The 18,272-nt window shown below is 48.5% G+C and overlaps 1 protein-coding gene across 3 annotated transcripts in view; it reads left to right on the top strand.

Moving 5' to 3' along the window:
• The first annotated feature begins 1,343 nt into the window (after nucleotides 1-1,343).
• Nucleotides 1,344-18,272, top strand: part of RGS10 (regulator of G protein signaling 10) — a 41,563-nt gene continuing 24,634 nt past the window's right edge. Inside the window, exons 1-4 of one of the 3 annotated variants that reach the window (XM_006048443.4) lie at nucleotides 1,344-1,557; nucleotides 2,082-2,180; nucleotides 14,987-15,105; nucleotides 16,272-16,358. In XM_006048443.4, the coding sequence (XP_006048505.1) occupies nucleotides 2,132-2,180; nucleotides 14,987-15,105; nucleotides 16,272-16,358 (255 nt within the window). In that variant the 5' untranslated portion in view covers nucleotides 1,344-1,557; nucleotides 2,082-2,131. Of the gene's footprint in view, nucleotides 1,558-2,081; nucleotides 2,181-8,655; nucleotides 8,810-13,038; nucleotides 13,136-14,986; nucleotides 15,106-16,271; nucleotides 16,359-18,272 lie in introns of those variants that run through there. The other 2 variants (XM_025273802.3, XM_025273803.2) reach the window with 2 other exon arrangements.

Raw genomic sequence — 18,272 nt, 5'->3', positions numbered from 1 at the left:
TCTTTATTTCTGTACTCACTATCTGATGGGAACAGTAAAAGTGAGTTGAAGCTGTTCTATTTTCCCTTCACTTCAAAAAGGCCTGGCCACAGTCTATAGTTCAGAACAGCTTAATATGGATGTCCTAGGCCACATCAAGTGTGTTTTTTTTTTCCAGGACACAGCGAGGGTGGACTTGGAAACTGGCATAACATTGGGCTGTGCCTAACTTTCACCCATTGCCAGTCTCTCTATTTCCTGTGTTAGGATGACTTGTAATCTCTCCTGAGGAACTTTTGGGGAGGTTCTGCACAATTCCCTGGTTCTTGCTATGATAATGCAGCATCATTTAGATGCTGGACTCTGCAGGCTATAAAAGTCCTGCTCTCACAATGGCTGAACCTGCTGTCTATTTAAGCAGGATATTTAAGCACCACGATTCAATCCTGTTACAACAAAGAGGAAAGAGGAGGCCCAGAGCAGGCTGACAGCAGGAGAGGCTTCAAAAAAAACCGAGCTTCTCAGACGGTTCTCACTCTGTTCCTGGTCATGGTGGTCTCCTAGAATTGCAGCTGAAAACCCCTGTAACCTTCACGAGCTAGAAAAGCTTCTCTCCAGCAGTAGAGAGGCAGGGTGCTTAGAAATACTCTGAGCAAAATACTTTGAGAGGGGAAGGGATGGGAGGGACAGAAATGAGAAGCAGTCATAGAAGGCCAGAGACGGGGTGGGATTGGGACCAAAACGGTGGGTGGAGGGAGGGAGGAAAAATAAGCGGAATGGGAAGCTCAGAACAGAAGATATAAAAGAAAGTGCCAACTAGTGAAAATCTTGAGAAAGGATGGTTGGACGGGGGGGACCGACGACTGGGGAGCAGTTGAGAAAAATAGCAATTAGTACTGCTAAAAATAAAGACCAATTTAGAGACAAAGCCAGATACACAGGAGGAAAATAGGACTGCCAGAAAGACAATTCCTCGTAAACCAGATCCTCAAGAAAGTGGGGCTAATGACACCCCGTCTTGGGCTGTTTTGCAGAAGAAATGAGATAATAGATTTGAGGGGAGCTGGCCACGCGGAGCAGGTGACAGGCGGCGGGAAAGGAGGAATCAGAAGTGTGGCCCGATTTCCAGGGTTGATCGCCAAGGCCCTGCCGACAGGTGCACCACGTGAGTGGCGCCCAAAGTTAGGGTCTCCCGCCAGCCGGCGTGCCGGGCAGAGGCATCGCTCAGCGCGGAAACCGGAGGGGGTCCTACCCTACGGAATTCGCCCGAGGCCGGCCCTTGGAGCCACAAGACCAAGGGCAGGAGGCGCCCAAATTTCGGTGCCCGCCCAGCGCGGCCCGGGAGAGGGCGCCCACCGGCGCGGGCTCGGCTCGCTCCGCCCGCGGACATCGCGGCCCGGGGCCAGGCGACGCCCTCTCTGGCTTTCGCGGCCGTGGGAGGGCCCAATGCCCACGGTGTCGGGCAGGCCGGGGAGCGCAGGGATCCTGGAACCCGAGGGCAAGAGGGCGAAGGCCGTGGGCTGCACCTGGGCTTTGCAGAACCACCACATCTCAGCTTTCCGGTCTCGGAACCAGGAGGTGACCCTCACCTGCCGCCCAGCAAAAGCGCGCGGAATCACGAAGCGCAGTGCGCTGGAGGATCCGCGCCCGTTTCTCGGGGCTGCAGGGAGAGGGCGGGAGGCCAGGATGGGCGCTGGAGCTGGGAGCCGGGCAGGGCTGGGCTGGGCGGGGCTCTGGCAGCATCTCTGGAGAACCCCGCCAGGCGGCGAGGGATCCCCGGGACGCGCGAGCCGCCAGGGCAAGGCTTCTAAGTCTCGGGCGGCGCGGGCCACTTCCGAGCGAGTGCGCGCCTTCTTGGGCTCTTGGCCGTGCTCTTGGACTCCCCGCGTTTGGGAGTCACCCGGGTGCGCCCTGCCCGCCCAGGCACCCCGGGCGGGACCACGGGGCTCCCACGGGGGCGGGCCGGTAGGGCGCACTGATCGCGCCACGCGGCGCTTGGCCGGGAGGAGGGCAGCAGGGTGGGGGCCGCGCGCTCCGGGGCGGTGCTGAGCCAGCTCCTCCTCCTCCTCTGGCCTCCTCCTCCTCGTCTTCCTCCGGCTCAGCCGCCGCGCAGCCCGGCTGCTCCTTCTTCCTCCCCGGGGTGCTCGCGGCGATGTTTAACCGCGCCGTGAGTCGACTGAGCAGGAAGCGGCCGCCGTCAGGTAAGCGGCTTCCAGGGTTCCGCGGGCTGGGGATTGGGGCGCCCCCAGGGGCCGCGATGAGCCGCCCGGGCTGGTGCTGCCTGCCCCCACCTCCCCGGGCATCCTTCCCTCCTGCCCGGGGTCGGGCGCGGCTCAGCGATGCCCCGGGCAGGACGCACCACTTCTCCCTGCTCTGTCCAGCGTCCCCGCGGTCCCAGTCTCGGCGGGAGCGCTGAGTCCCGAGACGCGCGCTGGGGAGGAAGTTTGTCTGAAAGGAGGAACAACAGCCGTTTTCTTTTTAGTGATGGTCTGGGAGAAAAAGGAGATCCAAAACACCTCCAAACTTTGCAGGTAGTATGGGCTCTAGATTCCGAAAGCAGAACGGAGTTCTGGAGGTCTTCGCCTCCGCTGCGGTCGTTGGTGCGCAGCGCGGAGCCCGCGGAAGGCACGCCCGGACCCGGGGCATCCGACTGGGCGGCCAGGCCTGGGTTGCGGGGAGTCTTCGGTTCTGCGCCGAGGAGCCGAAATGTAGGGCGGAGAAGGAGGGTGAATACCGGGTGAAGGGCGCATCTGCAGTTCGCGCCAGGAAACAACAGAGGTTACAAAGGATTCAGCTTGGCTGTCGCTCTGGACCAGCCTGTCACTCTGGACCAACCACAGTTGGGAGCGTTTCGATCGGACAAAGAGCTTGTGGTGAAGATGAAACCATGCCCTTGATTCCAACCACCTCACCCTTTTTGTTTTTTGCAGCTCAGCCCCTTTTAGCGCTCCAGGTGGGACCTAGAGAATTCTCTCTTCACCCTTAGGACAACCCATTGAGATAGGCATTGTCCTCAGCCCTCGCCACCAGGGAGCTGTTAGGTAACTTGCTCCAAGTCACGCTTAGGTGATGCAGAATCTTTCAAACCCAGCTCAGCCTGACTCTGGGGTTCAGAGGCTTTTCTGCCACCTCCCACTCCAAGAGTCGCTTCTGCTGGTACCAAGAGAGTCTGTACATGTTGGCCCCTATCTTTTTTTCACCTCGTGTCTTATTTTATGAGGGACACTGTGGTTAAGAGGATGAGTTGAAAGTAGATCGACTGAGTCCAAGTCCCACCTCCACTACGAGGTACACTGCTGCTGCTAAGTCGCTTCAGTCGTTTCCCACTCTGTGAGACCCCAGAGACGGCAGCCCACCAGGCACCCCCGCCCCTGGGATTCCCCAGGCAAGGATACTGGAGTGGGTTGCCATTTCCTTCTCCAATGCATGTGTGCATGCTAAGTTGCTTCAATCGTGTCCGACTCTTTGTGACCCCATGGACAGCAGCCCACCAGGCTCCTCCGTCCACAGGATTCTCCAGGCAAGAATATTGGAGTGGGTTGCCATTTCCTTCTCCAACTAGGTGCACTATCTCTGTGCAGACAAGGATCTGCAGAATGGCGATAAAATACCCCTCCTTAAACGCTGAATTGAAACTGCTTTCCCATCCATCATATTTTGCAAATTATTCCCTCTAATATTGAGAACAACTCAAAGTAGGACTCCATAGAGTTATTGTAAATTGCTTATATTAGTGTTAGTATTAGGGGTCATGTAAACTTTTCTGTGTTGCCCGTGAGTCAAAGGATTTCCCTGTTGGGTGTTTGCTTTGAAAGTGATAGTCACTCAGTTGTATCTGACTCTTTGCGACCCCATGGACTGTAGCCCACCAGGCTTCTCTGTCCATAGAATTCTCCAGGCAAGAATGCTGAACTGGGTAGTCATTTTTTTCTCCAATGGATCTTCCCGACCCAGGGATCAAACCCAGGTCTCCTGCATTGCAAGCAGATTCTTTACTGTCTGAACTATTCGATTTAGCCATTCCCTGTTGTTGGATGTTCACAGGCTGAAGGAGTGGTGCTCAGAGCCTGGAGTCTGAAGTTACTTACACCCCTGGTTCCTACCCTGACTCTAGTATTCAGCTGCCTTGAGCAAGTTACTTGACCTCAGAGCCATTGCTAAATGGGAAATTTGGGACCTGGTTGCTAAACCATAGGTAGCTTGAAATTGGCTATTTTAGTGGCTATTTCCACCATGGAAATCAGCAGATGTTAAAAATCACGTTTTTTTTTGTTTTGTTTTGTTTTTTTTATTCTAGGAGAGCTGGTGTCCATACTTATGTGTCCATTTTCCCATCTGTACAATGGGTTTCATAGAGTTGTGGAACTAAATATACAAAAGCATATATATAATATAATATATATATATATGTATATATATATGAAGCCTCCAGTACAGTGCCTGGCATAACTGAGGATAATGGTTAGCTGTTATCTTTTCCACCTTTTTCCTATTATAAATAGAGCTGCTTTGAACATCCCTGCACAGGTCGGTTTTGGGGTGAGGTCTTCCAAATAGAACAAATGAATTATGGATCACACATGGTTTTAGGGTGCTATTGCATATGTGCAGATTGTACCCCAGAAAGACTAGGGGCAGTTTTAGGGATACCAGTGAAGTGTACCTCTTTCAGAGTAACACATTTTAAGGCTGATGAAATGTGGTTAGGTCACTGATAGAAAGATCAATAGGTACAAGTCGTGGATTGGTGTTAAATGTCTGGCTTCCAGGAGCCTGATTTCTTTATGATTTTTAGGTTTAACGTCTGTCTCTGGGTAGGAAAGGACAAATGAGCCTCTGCAAGTTTGGTCATCACCACCCAGCAGTGAGAAAGGGGGAATGTGGGCCCTGAGGCAAAGGCACTGGGAAGCCAGCCAAGTGATCCAGGGGACTGTGGACTGAACTTTTTTTTTTTTTTTTTTCTTTTTTGGTGATTCTGAATTATTTTCCTAAAGTGGCTGTCCAAATTGTATAAGCATCTGGCCCCACAAAAACTCGATCCATCCCTGCTGGACCCTGACTCAGACCTGGCTGCAGTCCTGCCTCCCAGCTCCTTTTACTCCAAACCTTTTCTGTTTTTCCACAAAATCTAATTGGAGACCATGTCTTTAAACTGAGGTTTGGCACTCCCAACCCTTAATTCCAAGTTCTGAAGTGTGATTCAAAGTGTGAATGTTCTCCTTTCTGAGGTTTCTCAAAGTGTGTTCATGAACCACAAGGGGGTGGGGGTGGTCTGATAAAATGCAGCTTTCCAGGCCATGACCCAGACCTCTCCCCTGTCTGATTCTGTCTTGGGCACCCAAGGTGGGAGGGAGTGTTGGCTGCATTTTTGACAAGCGCTCAGTTGTTTCTTAGGCTACTGAAGTGTGAGGAACCCTGGATGATTCCCTGCACCCACCCTGCCCCCCACAATGACTTGTGACGTTGATGGTACCTGGGATGCTCTTCACTTGAAAAAAAAAAAAAAGCCAAAGCCATAGCCTTCCACCGCCCCGTGTGACCAGAACAGGACTGAACCACCGGGGGAATTCCCCACCTAGCCCTGAGCCTGTTATACATTATCCCATTAAACCTCTGGGACCAGCTGCAGATTTATTGCTGGGCTTAAGTTTTTATTTTAAGATGACAGTTGACATAACAATTTAATGTCTTTGTTATAACACTCCAACAGTTGGCTGCTGGGGGAAATTTTCCCTGCAGAACATCACTGGGCTGGCCTGTGGGCTCAGAGAGAAGGAAGGAGACAGAGAGGATGGTCTGGGAGAGGGGCATCGTTTATACACGCGTGTTCCATGCCGGCTGAGTCCTCGGTGCCAACTCTGAACACGGGCACGGGCAGCTTGCAGGCTGGTGGGTGCCAGGCGCTCAGGGTGCTTTACTTGTCTTCACAGACTTTGTATTGGAACCGATGTGTTTTTTTTTTCCCTCGCTGTTACAAATTGTGGAAACTAGGCAGGTGCTGGGCTGGCCATGTCCTCGGGTTTCCTGGGTGAACTGAGTCACTTCCCTCCCTGGGGTTGAGTAATCCCCTTGGGCTCCTGCTGCTGGGCTCTGGGAACTTGCTGTTTAAACTGTACTAAATTTACTCCCACCCATTTCATCTGCTTCCCCCAGATAGCTCTCCAGGGCAGCAACCCCGGGGGTGGCAGTGGGGGGCAGAGGGGCCCACGTGGGCGACAGCAGCAGCTCCCCGATAAGAGCTGTCAGGAGGCGTTCACTGGGCCAAAACAGTGCCTTGCAGGCTTCCGGGGACCAGTTTCCCTCCCGAGCAAGTACCCTGCTCTCGAGGGCCCAGTGCCTGTGGTTCGGTTCTGCTGCCCCTGGTCTGGAGTGCTCTCAGGGAACCCCTCATCTGGCCTGCCTTCTCTCCCAGTGCCCCCATCCCCAGCTCTGCTCCTGGTGGCTGGACATCCCTCCGCCTCTGACCTGTGTCCTCCCAGAACTCCAGGAGACCCACTCTTCCAGACCTCCTGCCTCCCTCTCTCAGCACCAGAAACACAGCCTGTCCATCTTGTTTCTGCTTGAACAGTGCAGAGACCATCAGGGGACAGGGACAGTCTGGAGCCGCCTATTTGAGAAGGACTCAGAGCTCTGACCTGAGCCCAGAGCTGCTGGTGTGACCTCACGCAGTATCCATTTTGTCCTCCTAGCTCACCTGTATTAATATTGAGAGTGAGTGTGATGCGCTGGCTTTTCTTTTTCCTTCCCTGCCTCCCTGTTGCCTTGCTTCACATCCTTCCTTCCTTCTTTCTGTCTCTCCCTCTCCAATCAGGACATTAAAAGCCAACAACACCATCATCAACCGTCTTTCAGTTCAGTTCAGTCACTCAGTCGTGTCTGACTCTCTGCGACCCCATGAACCACAGCATGCCAGGCCTCCCTGTCCATCACCAACTCCCAGAGTCTACCCGAACTAATGTCCATTGAGTCGATGATGCCATCCAACCATCTCATCCTCTGTCATCCCTTTCTCCTCCCGCCTTCAATCTTTCCCAACATCAGGGTCTTTTCAAATGAGTCAGCTCTTTGCATCAGGTGGCCAAAATATTGGAGTTTCAGCTTCAGCATCAGTCCTTCCAATGAACACCCAGGACTGATCTCCTTTAGGATGGACTGGTTTTATCATCCCACATGTCTTTATCATCCCACAAATGAAGGATGTTTCAACACCCTCAATAGTAGGAAAGATACAATCTCATGTAAAGAACTGTCCTGATAACAAGAATCTTCTCGAGGCTGTTGCTTCTAGCGAGAGGCTCTGGGTTGTTGAGGGACAGGGAAGATAGGAAGACCTGTCCCACTGTAGCTCTTGTCTTTTGTACCATGTAAATAAATGCATTTATTTGCTTAAAAAAGACAACCCCAGACTGCCCTTACTTGGTCAACACAGCTCACTTTGGTAAATATTTCCTCCTGCTCATTCTCATTCCTTCATAGACCAGTGAAGAAAATTTCATGCAGTGTGTGGCAAGGCAGGCAGTGGCCATCAGGGAATGCCTGGCTTCATCTTCTCTGTCAATTTTAAGTTCCCTGAGAAAAAGGGCCTGCCTTTTATTTCTTGCATCTTACTCTGCCCTTCCCTTTGAAGCCTCTGCAGCCAGACAGCCTAGGGTTGAGTCCTAGCTCATCTAGCTCCTGGCTTGTTCCTTTGCTTGCCTTGGTTTCCTCATCTGTAATGGGCCAGTGATGGACCCAGGCTCCAAGGGTTGTGGTCGGGTTGAGACGGGAGGTAATCGGTGTTCAGTACATGCTGGATCTTTATACAACCATCATCCTCCTTTCTGCCTTACCCTCCACCCCAACAATCTATCAGAAAACTGTTATCACTGTAAATCTATACATGAATGCCAAGCACTGTGGACCCTGAGGGAGACACAACTGTTACTCTCAAGAAATACACAGTCTACCCTACTGACACTGGAGGGAAAAAGTTGCTTATTTGCCCAAATGTAGGGGCCGGGGTTGGGGGTGGGCCTGCCCTGTGGCTCAGTCGGTAAAGAATCTGCCTGTAATGCAGGAGACCAGAGTTCGATCCGTGAGTCAGGAAGATCCTCTGGAGAAGGAAATGGCAGCCCACTCCAGTATTCTTGCCTGGAGAATCCCAGGGACAGAGCAGCCTGGAGGGCTACAGTATGTGGTCACAAGAGTTGGATGCAATTTAGGGACTAAACCACCACCAGGGGCCAGGGGAGAGCGAGGGCACATTTCTGCATAAATGTCTAGTACCCTGATGCTGGGAAAGATTGAGAGCAGGAGGAGAAGGGGGCGACAGAGAATGAGATGGTTGGATGGCATCACCGACTCAATGGACGTGAGTTTGAGCCAACTCCGGGAGACAGTGAAGGACAGGGAAGTCTGGCGTGCTGCAGTCCAGGGGGTCGCAGAGAGCTGGACATGACTTAGCGACTGAACAATAACTGGTTCCAGAGGAAGCACAGGGGCTTCTGGAAAGTGAGAAAAAACACTGTCAGGGTCTTTACTTTCACCTCCAGAACTGGGCTCTTGGGGAGTTTTTATTTTTTCTGGGCTTTTGCCTAGAAAGTGAGGACTCTAAGAGGCTACAAATAACAGTCTGGCGCTCTTATTTCCTTCCCTCTGGTAGAAACTGGAAACCAGTGGCCATCTGTTGTTTAGTCCACTCAAAAGAGGATGTTGAGGCTTGTTTTTCCTCTGGACCCAAGGGTGCTCAGGAGCCCCGTAGCCCCTGCATGTCTTGTACAACTTGTCTCTGAGAAGACGGCGGAGTGTGGGGCTGCGTGAACGTCCCCAGGCGGTCCCCAGGGCATGGCACGTAAGGAGGGTTCCCATCCCTGGAGCTGATATGCTCTCCACTTAGCCATCGCTGGGTGCTGGCAGGCAAAGTAGGGTCGGGGTGTGCATGGTGCAGTCACAGGTACACAGGGGGCCTTTTTGGGGGTCGTTGAGCACTTGACTTTTTTTTTGAGGCTTCAGAACTCGTGGGAAAATGCCAGTGAGGCCTTTTCTGAGCTGACCTCTCCAGCCTGTGGGCCTGTTCTGGTCTTTGATGCTTTCTATTAGTATGATTATTTCAAAACGTTTTTATTTTTATTTTCTGCTAATGGCAGTTCATGCAAACCTCCCAACCAAGGGAATTGCATGCCTGAGGGTCGTTATTCTCAGAAGCTAGATACTGGAGCTGATAAACACTTAAGGAATATTTAGATAGAGGATTTCCATGACCCAGTTTCTCTGGAGCCTTCCATGGATCACCAATTTTAAAAATGGATTCTCCGCTTCTAAGTTGGGATGACTTTTAAAAAAATGTAATGTTTGGCGTGATGTAGGTGATACAAGGATTTGAATAAATTCTGTGGGTTGTGTACTTTCCCTGCGTATTTTAAAGGAGTCTGGTGTGTGTGTGTGTGTTTGTGTGTGTATTACCAACCACTTCAGAATTTAGAGCTAATGTTTTTGCCTTTTCCTGGGCTTGAATGTTTATTTTTAAAAATAAGCTGTGCATTTGGGGGGGGGTGCCTTTGACAAACCTTTTGAGGATGTAAGTTGACTCTGCTGTTGAGGAAGCTGGATATTGAGATTTTACTAAAATCTTTGGCTTGGGGAAATTGTCTCAGGATCATTACTCAGACCTTCCTGTAGACTAACAGCAAGAATTTATACTGTAAGCACTTGGTTGTGATGAATGTTAGAGATGCCTTTTGAATGTGGATTTCCAAGGAATTAATGTCTGGAGAAGGTCTCGGGTAGATATGACATCATAACATCTATAAATAATGCATCACAGAATATGCTACAGGCAACCAGCCTCAGGCCTCTGCACCTGGATGGTGCACTGGCTTTGCAATATTAGCTTTTACTGAAGTCAGAGACTGCAGAGAACAGCACCAACGTAAATGAAAGCATATGCCCGTTGTATTTATGTGCTGGATGATTCTGGCCCAGTCGTGTGTGGGATTTTGTCTGCGAGGAGTTAGACTCTTGTTTCACTGTCTTCTCCCACATAATTGTTACCATTCTTTTCAAGGCTGGCATGTTCTGGCCTCTGTGAGGGTGAAGATCAGCAGATATCAAAAATAAAGATGGCAGTTGAGCCAGTGGCAAATGGTGTGTTGTGCTTTGGAGCCAAGGCTCCCTGGCCTTGGACCATGAGTCCCCATTTTCAAAGCTGGGTGACCCTTGCAAGTTAGTGTGCCTCAGTTTCCTCATCTGTGAAGTGGGAATAATCGTAACTACATCAGAGGGTCATTGTGAGAACAAGATGATTTAACCTATGGAAAAAGCTCAGAATAGCTAGTGCCCAGCATGCTGTGAATAATTTTTAAGTGTAATGGTTACTACTGCTGCTGCTGCTGCTAAGTCGCTTCAGTCATGTCCGACTCTGTGCGACCCCAGAGACAGCAGCCCACCAGGCTCCCCCGTCCCTGGGATTCTCCAGGCAAGAACATTGGAGTGGGTTGCCATTTCCTTCTCCAATGCATGAAAGTGAAAAGTGAAAGTGAAGTCGCTCAGTCGTGTCCAACCCTCAGCGACCCCATGGACTGTAGCCTACCAGGCTCCTCCGTCCATGGGATTTTCCAGGCAAGAGTACTGGAGTGGGGTGCCATTGCCTTCTCTGATGGTTACTACTAGCCCATAATAAACTCATCTGAAGATGAATTTCTTGAAAAGTAAGTATTGTGCTTGCAAAAATCTGAAAAGCTAAAATACTTTGAAGAGCCCAGGAGGTAAAAAACCTATTTTTTTCATTGCAAAAATGCTTTGCAGCTGATCTAAATGACAGCAAGTGTGCAGAACTGAACAAAATTGAAACAAACAAATGTTATCACCAACAGTTCTTTACTAACTTGAGTGGTCTTAAAGCTGCTAGATAGATAGGTTTAACTTTTTTCCTCCTGTGCTTTTTTTTTTTTTTGACTGTGCCCTGTGGCATCTTAGTTCTCAGACCAGTGATCGAACCCATGCCTCCTCCAGTGGAAGCACTGGACCACCAGGGAAGTCCCTCTACCTGTCCTTTCCAAACCTACCTTCTTGTGTAATCCATCTAAAATGGAAACTTTTGTCAATGAAAAAGGAAAGAAGGGTGTTGGGCCTTTGTGTTTCCAAGTGCTAGGGACTGGGAAGGAATTGGGAAGCTGGGTACCCTTGTTATAGTTGCTCAGTTGCGTCTGGCTCTGGGCAGCCCTATGGACCGCAGTCCACCAGGCTCCTCTGTCCCTGGGATTCTCCAGGCTAGAATACTGGAGTGGGTTGCCATGTCCTCCTCTAGGGGATCTTCCCAAGGGGGATTGAACCCTCTGCTCCGGCCACATCTCCTGCATTCCAGGTGGATTCTTTACCTCTGGGTTTTGCTTTATTCTTAAGCTCAGAAGTATATCTGATTGCTATGAAGAAAGGTTATTTCTTTCTCCTGGACATCACTGGACTGATTGTAACATTTACAGTGAACCAAGTTGTCTTAGGAAGTCCTTACTTGTATGCATTGGAAAATAGTGGAAGTCTCCTTGTATAGAGGCTCCCGAGGAACGGAAATGCCTCAGGTGATGAGGCAGTCTCTAGGGCAGTGCCAAAGGGAGTGGACCTCTGTCAGGCTCATTGGAAGCTGGGGATAATGACTTGGAAAAGAGAGACACCATTAAGTGAATGGAGTTTGCAAATGTAGCTCTAACTAGAGCTATCTATGTATATTGATACAATCAAGAAGGATTTTTTTTTTTTTTTTGAGGCAGAGGCAGAGGCCTTAATCAAAATTGAAAGACAATCGGGAAGTCTTTGCAAAATTTGAACCAATATTTCTGGAGAAGTGAAAACACATGACAGTAGAGTGTGAGTAGAAGATTCTTATAGTAAGGACTGTTAGGGCAGAAGGTGAGCAAAAAAGCAAGAAGGAATTTTTCTTTATCCAGGGCATGAAAGCCAGAAGGCAGTAACCATGGTTATGGGGGTACCTACCGTATCTCCGTGTGCTTTCTGAGCTAGCCCTAAAAATTCTATGCCTTTTGTAACAGTGTCGGCCATAGATATATTTCACAATGTCTATGGAAGGGAACTGGTAGTCCAGGAGGGAACTGAAAGGAAGGGTCACCCATTTGCAAACTCCTGTATTCTGAGGAACCCTGGGGTTCCAAGGAGGTGGTCCTGGTGGGGACAATTGCCTGTACATTTAAGTCCCAATACTGATTCCATCCACCAGTTCCTTAGCTGGGTCACCTTACCCTCTGGACCTTTATGTCTCAGTCTATTAAATTAGGAGACGAGATCAGATGAGTGGGTTTTGAGCTGTAAAACTTTTTGTCAAGTGGCACAGAAAGCTGACCCAGAAACCTAATGTGCAAAGTGAGTAGAGTATGAAATGAAACGGGGGAGGGAGGAAGCGATTGGCTCACGGTGTCTCATAAGACAGCTGTCTTATCTCTCAGTTAACCAGAAGATCTAGTTAACCAGAGCACTCCGTTGGCTAAATGGGAATCCACCAACTATATTTACTTGCTAGACTGTGAAACTGTGAAAGCCCAAATGTGGTTTCATGTATTATTGAAAAGAATGTCATAGAGTTTTGGAATCACCACAGGCCAAGGTTGAAACCTTATAGACAAAGGAGTTGTTCTGCCACGGCAAGAGAAAGTTCTGGCTGCCTAAGTTTATTCCTGGAACAGCAAATTGTGTCTCTAATTTATTTACTTAAGAGAAAACCTGCTGGGGAAGTGGAGAAAACCATCAAACTGTATTCTTCGGGCAGAGAACAGAGAGTAAATTTGTGAAATGCTTGGCAGAATGAACCCTGCTGCAGAATTCCTTATGATAATGATCTTTTAATTTGATTTATACTTCATTGGGAAGAAACACAGTGTTCAGAAGCTTGCCATTTTAGCATTTGCAAAGAGAGCAGAGAACTAATTTAATATCCACGAGCTGGAGATTCACTTTAGAGAAGCATCAGGTCCATTTGTGATGTTTGAGTCAGTTTGCCTCTCAAAGGAGTGGCTTTGTCCCAAACAATTCTCTTACTCTGTCACCAAAGTGTATTGCTTCTGGTTTATTTAGCCTAGTGGCAAGATGCTGGGAGAACGCAATCTCTGCTGTTCACAGACATGAACCTGTGTTGACCCCCAGTAGTGCATGAGAGATCACGGAAGCGGAGGTACTTCAAAGTTCATTGTATTCTGGGTACAACTTTCCTCTAAAAGCATTTCAAACCATATGGCCCCCTAGCTACCTGCAGCAATTAATATTCGTAAGACTTTTAAGATTTATCCTTATTTTAAAATGATTTGTTTTGCCGATTCCTTGCAGCAATCCCCAACCTTTTTGGCACCAGGGACTGGTTTTGTGGAAGACAATTTTTCCATGGACCGGAGTGGTGAGGGGATGGTTTCCGGATGATTCAAGCGCATTACAGTTATGATGCACTCTATTTTTATTACATCAGCTCCACCTCAGATCACCAGGCATTAGATCCCGGAGGCTGGGGAGCCCTGATTTAAAGTTTGTTTCCTCCCAGCTTCAAACTTTTCTTTAGAGAGACATAACTATACTTTGAAAAAAAAAGCAATGAAAAAAGAAGTGTTAGTTATAAAAATATTCACTTGATAGATCATACTTTTAAGGAAGCAGAGAGAAGAACTAGTATTTCTTGAGGGTCTGCTGTGAGCATCTAGTTACCTAATGAGTTTCCTTCTTTAATCCTTACGATAACCCCGAGGGATGTGGAGATTATCTTCATCTTACAGACAGTTTTGCCCATGTTCACATATTAATAGTTCAAGGGCTTCCCTGGTGGCTCAGTGGCAAAGAATCTGCCTGCAATGCAGGAGATGCAGGTTCGATCCCTGAGTTGGGAAGATCCCGTGGAGGAGGAAATGGCAACCTACTCCAGTTTTCTTGCTGAGTCAATCCCATGGACAGAGGAACCTGGCCAGCTCCAGTCCTCGGGGTTGCAAAGAGTTGGACACAAGTGAGTGGCTCAACCAGGCACGTAGTTCAAATTGGCCAAAATGGCTTTGGAACCTGGGCCCATCTGAAGCGACATTCCATGGTTTTTCCCTTGACTCCAGGGAGGGGCCAAGTGAGATGAGATGTGTTTGTGCTGTTGCTTCCTCCTTCAGGCAAGTAGCCGGAGTACGTTAGTTGGAGGTGCCAGTCCCCTTTCCTTTAATCAAGAGGCTCTTTTTGGAGGCAACAGGAAGAGAGTGCATGAGCTGGGCACGTGCAGTCATTAACTCATTTAGTCTTTATCCTTTGTGCCAGGGTGACGCCAAGCCATACTGGAGTCTGAGAGGCACAGGAAAAGTCAGTTATAACGACTCTGTCTTTAGTGTTTGCTCATTATGGAATTTTTTGCATTAATTTTGTTTTTTCAATATATTTTTGCATGAAAATCTCTTTTATCTGATGCCTGAGTTTTTTGGCGTCCCCTTAAAATTTGCACCTGTGTCCATTGTCTCCCTTTCCCCACCTTAGTCCCAACTCTGGTACTTTCTTTATGTGCCAGGCAATGAGCTCCCTCCTGAGATACAAGATCAAGACACAGAGGAGCTTTCAGACTAGTGAGAGCCGACTGTGCAAACAGTCACAACACAGCAGGGTAATTACAAGACTGCGCACAGAAAGCAATGGGGACGAGTTGCCGTTGAGTCAAGGTCCCTGGAAGGAGGGCTTGAGGGAGACCTGAAGGCTGCCTGTGGGTCGGCCAGTGGATATGTGGGTGGCGGAAGGATGTATGGGGAGTGTTGGAAAGTGACAAGTCCCTTCTTGACTCTGAGCCTCAGTTTTCTGCATCTGTAAAATGGAATGGTAGCACCCACTTCATAAGGTTGTTGTCAAGAATGAATGAATGAATGAATTCCCTGTGTTAGCCCAGAGAGTAGATTCTGGTGTGTAACCTGATACTATGTCTTAGTCACAATGGTGGTGATGATGATGAAAATAATGCTCCTTACAAGATGACAGTATCTTTGGATCACATACACAGTCTCTGAACTTTGCTTTGCAGACATCCACGACAGTGATGGGAGCTCCAGCAGCAGCCACCAGACCCCCAAGAGCACAGCCAAATGGGCGTCTTCCCTGGAGAATCTGCTTGAAGACCCAGAAGGCGTGAAAAGATTTAGGGTGTGCCTTTTTCCTTGTTGACCGGAAATGACACACCACACAAAGAAGTTTAGAAGCCTGTAGGGGAAACACAGGCCAGTTTTTGATACTGTCCATCCCAACTTGAGAGAAAGAACTTCTCACCTGTCATGACCAACATGGGAATGCTTTCCCGGGTGCTCATGGACCAGCACTGAGGGGCTTGCACTGACTGTGTCTGGTTTTTATATAACTGGGAGGGGTGGGGGATGGGGAAGAGGTACTGTGCCATGGGCAGAATCTGCAAAGAATTTCCAGCTCCGTGACACCTAGGAGGGGGTGGTCAGGGTCTCCCTGACGTGAAGGTTTGTTCTCTTGTGTGTTGGGGCTTCTCAGGATACACTGCTCATAGAGTGAAAGAGCTGGACAACAGCTGGTAAAGTGAAGCTGAACTCAAAGGAGGACAGGCGGGTGGGGAAATGTCAGGACTACCTAAAATGGCCTCCAGAAACCCCAGGTGTCAGAAGAACTTGTAAATTTCAAGAATGCCTGTATCTGCCTGAGTCGCACTGACTTCTGTCTTTAGCCCTGGGTCAGGCCATCAAAAGCCATCATGCTGTTGATTCCCTTTGCAGACTCCAGGGAGCGGGTGGCAGCCACCCCTGGACACAGGGCCTTTGTAAGCACCATCTAGATCTTGGGGAGAAAACTTTTCCGTGCACGTTAGGATAGCTGGCTGTGCCACTGACCCCCAACATCTGCCGAAAGAAAGCGCACCTCCAACTTAAAATAGTTTTCATTGTGGCGTTTTTAGACATGCTTAATATGTTTTCTTTTCTTTTGTTTAAAAAAAAATGAGCCTGATTTTAGAGGAATGTACTTTGTTTAAACACTGTCTGGAAGGAGCTAATATATCTTCCACTTTAATTTACTTTTTGGTAATTTATTGTTAGTTGAGAACTGTTGAGTAGATTCCTGCTCCGTTTTTACACTTCTTCACAATGTTAAAACCATTAAGTTCGAATGCATATGAAATTCTAGCTTTTAACATTAAGCATAACTCTGTTTTGGGGGTGGAGCTTTTACAGAGTGAATGAACGTGCTCATTTGTTGAATTTTGACTTATCACTTTTTGAAGGAAAATGCGTTGTTTCTTTGTTTTTTAAGTAGAATACTGTTTGATATTTTTTTCTTCTCTTCATCCATAGGAATTTTTAAAAAAGGAATTCAGTGAAGAAAATGTATTATTTTGGCTAGCATGTGAAGATTTTAAGAAAACACAAGATAAAAAGCAGGTACTTCTTTCATTCTGTAACCATGTTCTTGCTAACTTTTTTTCTTTCTTTATAAAGTTACAATTGCCTTTCCAATAAATTTTGAAATTGCCAACAGAAATCCAAACCATATTAGATTTAGGGGAGGATTTAAGATTCAGAATAGCTTACCTTGTGTTGATCAAATATTAACAATTTTTAAAAGAGTGTGTTAATCTATTTTCAAATGGACAGATATTTAAAGTAAAAATAACGATTTAAGTCACTGAGAGTCTGTCATCGAGTATGATTTTATTTTTCATGAATAATTTATGTGAACGCTCCCTCCGGGGCTTGGCATGTTGGCGTTTTGTATGGACATCGTAAAGCAGATGCGTGGTGATAAAAGCACAAGGCGCATCAGATGGACCGTCAATTATTCAATCTATCTTTACAAAACATCTTGTAGTTGGCAGGCATCCCACATAGAAAGCTTCTGACTGTTCTCCTGGGTGAATATGTGCTCTTTGCAGGAGGTAGTCTTTAATTCCAATGTCAGCCGGATTTTCTGCCACTGAAGGTTGGGTGTCAGGGGAGGTGGAGGAGATTCTGGGCAAGGAGGCTTGTGGATTGGATGTGTTTACAAGGCTCGTGCTTGTGTCTTTCTAAGAGGCTCATGGCTAAATGCCTACATGCATGCATGCTAAGTGGCTTCAGTTGTGTCTGACTCTTTGCAAGCCTATGGACCTATAACCCACCAGGCTCCTCTGTCCATGGGATTTTCCAGGCAAGAATACTGGAGTGGGATGCCATTTTCTCCTCCAGGGTATCTTCTGGTAATAATGTGCATGAAGGAGGTTTTTGGTGTGAGGCTGTAGGGAGTGGTGGGGATTGGGGCATTAGGGGGTGGCCTGTCCTGCCTCCAGTGGCTGGTTGTTTAGCTGACTTTGGCAGCAAATGCTTTGTGGTCTGTGGCTGTCTGAGCTTTCCCTGCCTTGGGTTCTACTCACTTAGGTCTTCACTTGCCCCAGAACCCTGAGGGACCTTGCTTCTTAGGGCATCTTCTCCCATCTTCAGTCCAACCGCTGCCTGTTTTTCCAGAGAAGCTGGATGTTTGGTTTCTTATGTGAAACCATCCAATCTTATAAATGATGGAACTAATTTAAAAAAAATGTAAAACCTTTCCTGCCAAACAAAACATAGCCATGGGCAGATGTGGCTTGTGGGCTGCCAGTTTTTAAGCCTCTGGCTCCAAAAAGCTGGAATTCATGAAGCCAGAAGCCATTATGTGTTTGCAGAAAATATCTGTCATTGGTTTATTCAAAGGCTTTTCTGCCTCAGACACTCTTTCCCCAAGATGGAGTGGTGTGGCCTTTGTTCCACGCCTTCCCTTCTGCAGGGGCAAGGATAGATGGATTCCGAGATTCCTGGAGCTGGAATTCCCAGGTTAGCCCAGAAAGCCATCCTGGGCATGATCCTTGACATTGGCTTCCTTCTTGCTTCTCCCCCCTGGATGACTTTGCCTGAGCCCTTTGGGCTTCCCTGGTGGCTCAGATGGTAAAGAATCTGCCTGCAATGCAGGAAACCTGGGTTGCATCCCTGGGTCAGGAAGATCCCCTGGAGAACGGAATGGAAACCCATTCCAGTATTGTTGCCTGGAGAATCCCATGGACAGAGGAGCCTGGTGAGCTGCAGTCCTGGGGTGGCAAAGAGTCAGACACGACTGAACGACTAACACTTGGCTGTTGTCTCACCCATAGCTCTCCTTGGCCACCAGCACCCAGCCCAGAGCCCAGGGGCCACTGTCGATAAATGCTGACCTGAGCAATGGATTCATCTGGCTCCACCCTAAAGCCCTAGCTCAGAGTCAAGTGGGACAGATGGCCATTCTTCTGCCTCAGTTTGCATGTTGGAGGTGCGAGGGGCTGACCAGTTAGCCAGCCACTCCTCTATATC

The sequence above is a fragment of the Bubalus bubalis genome, chromosome 23, assembly GCF_019923935.1.
Source record: "Bubalus bubalis isolate 160015118507 breed Murrah chromosome 23, NDDB_SH_1, whole genome shotgun sequence".
Taxonomy (NCBI): domain Eukaryota; kingdom Metazoa; phylum Chordata; class Mammalia; order Artiodactyla; family Bovidae; genus Bubalus; species Bubalus bubalis.
The sequence above is the reverse complement of the archived record's forward strand: the minus strand, read 5'-3'. Positions and strand labels throughout refer to the sequence as shown.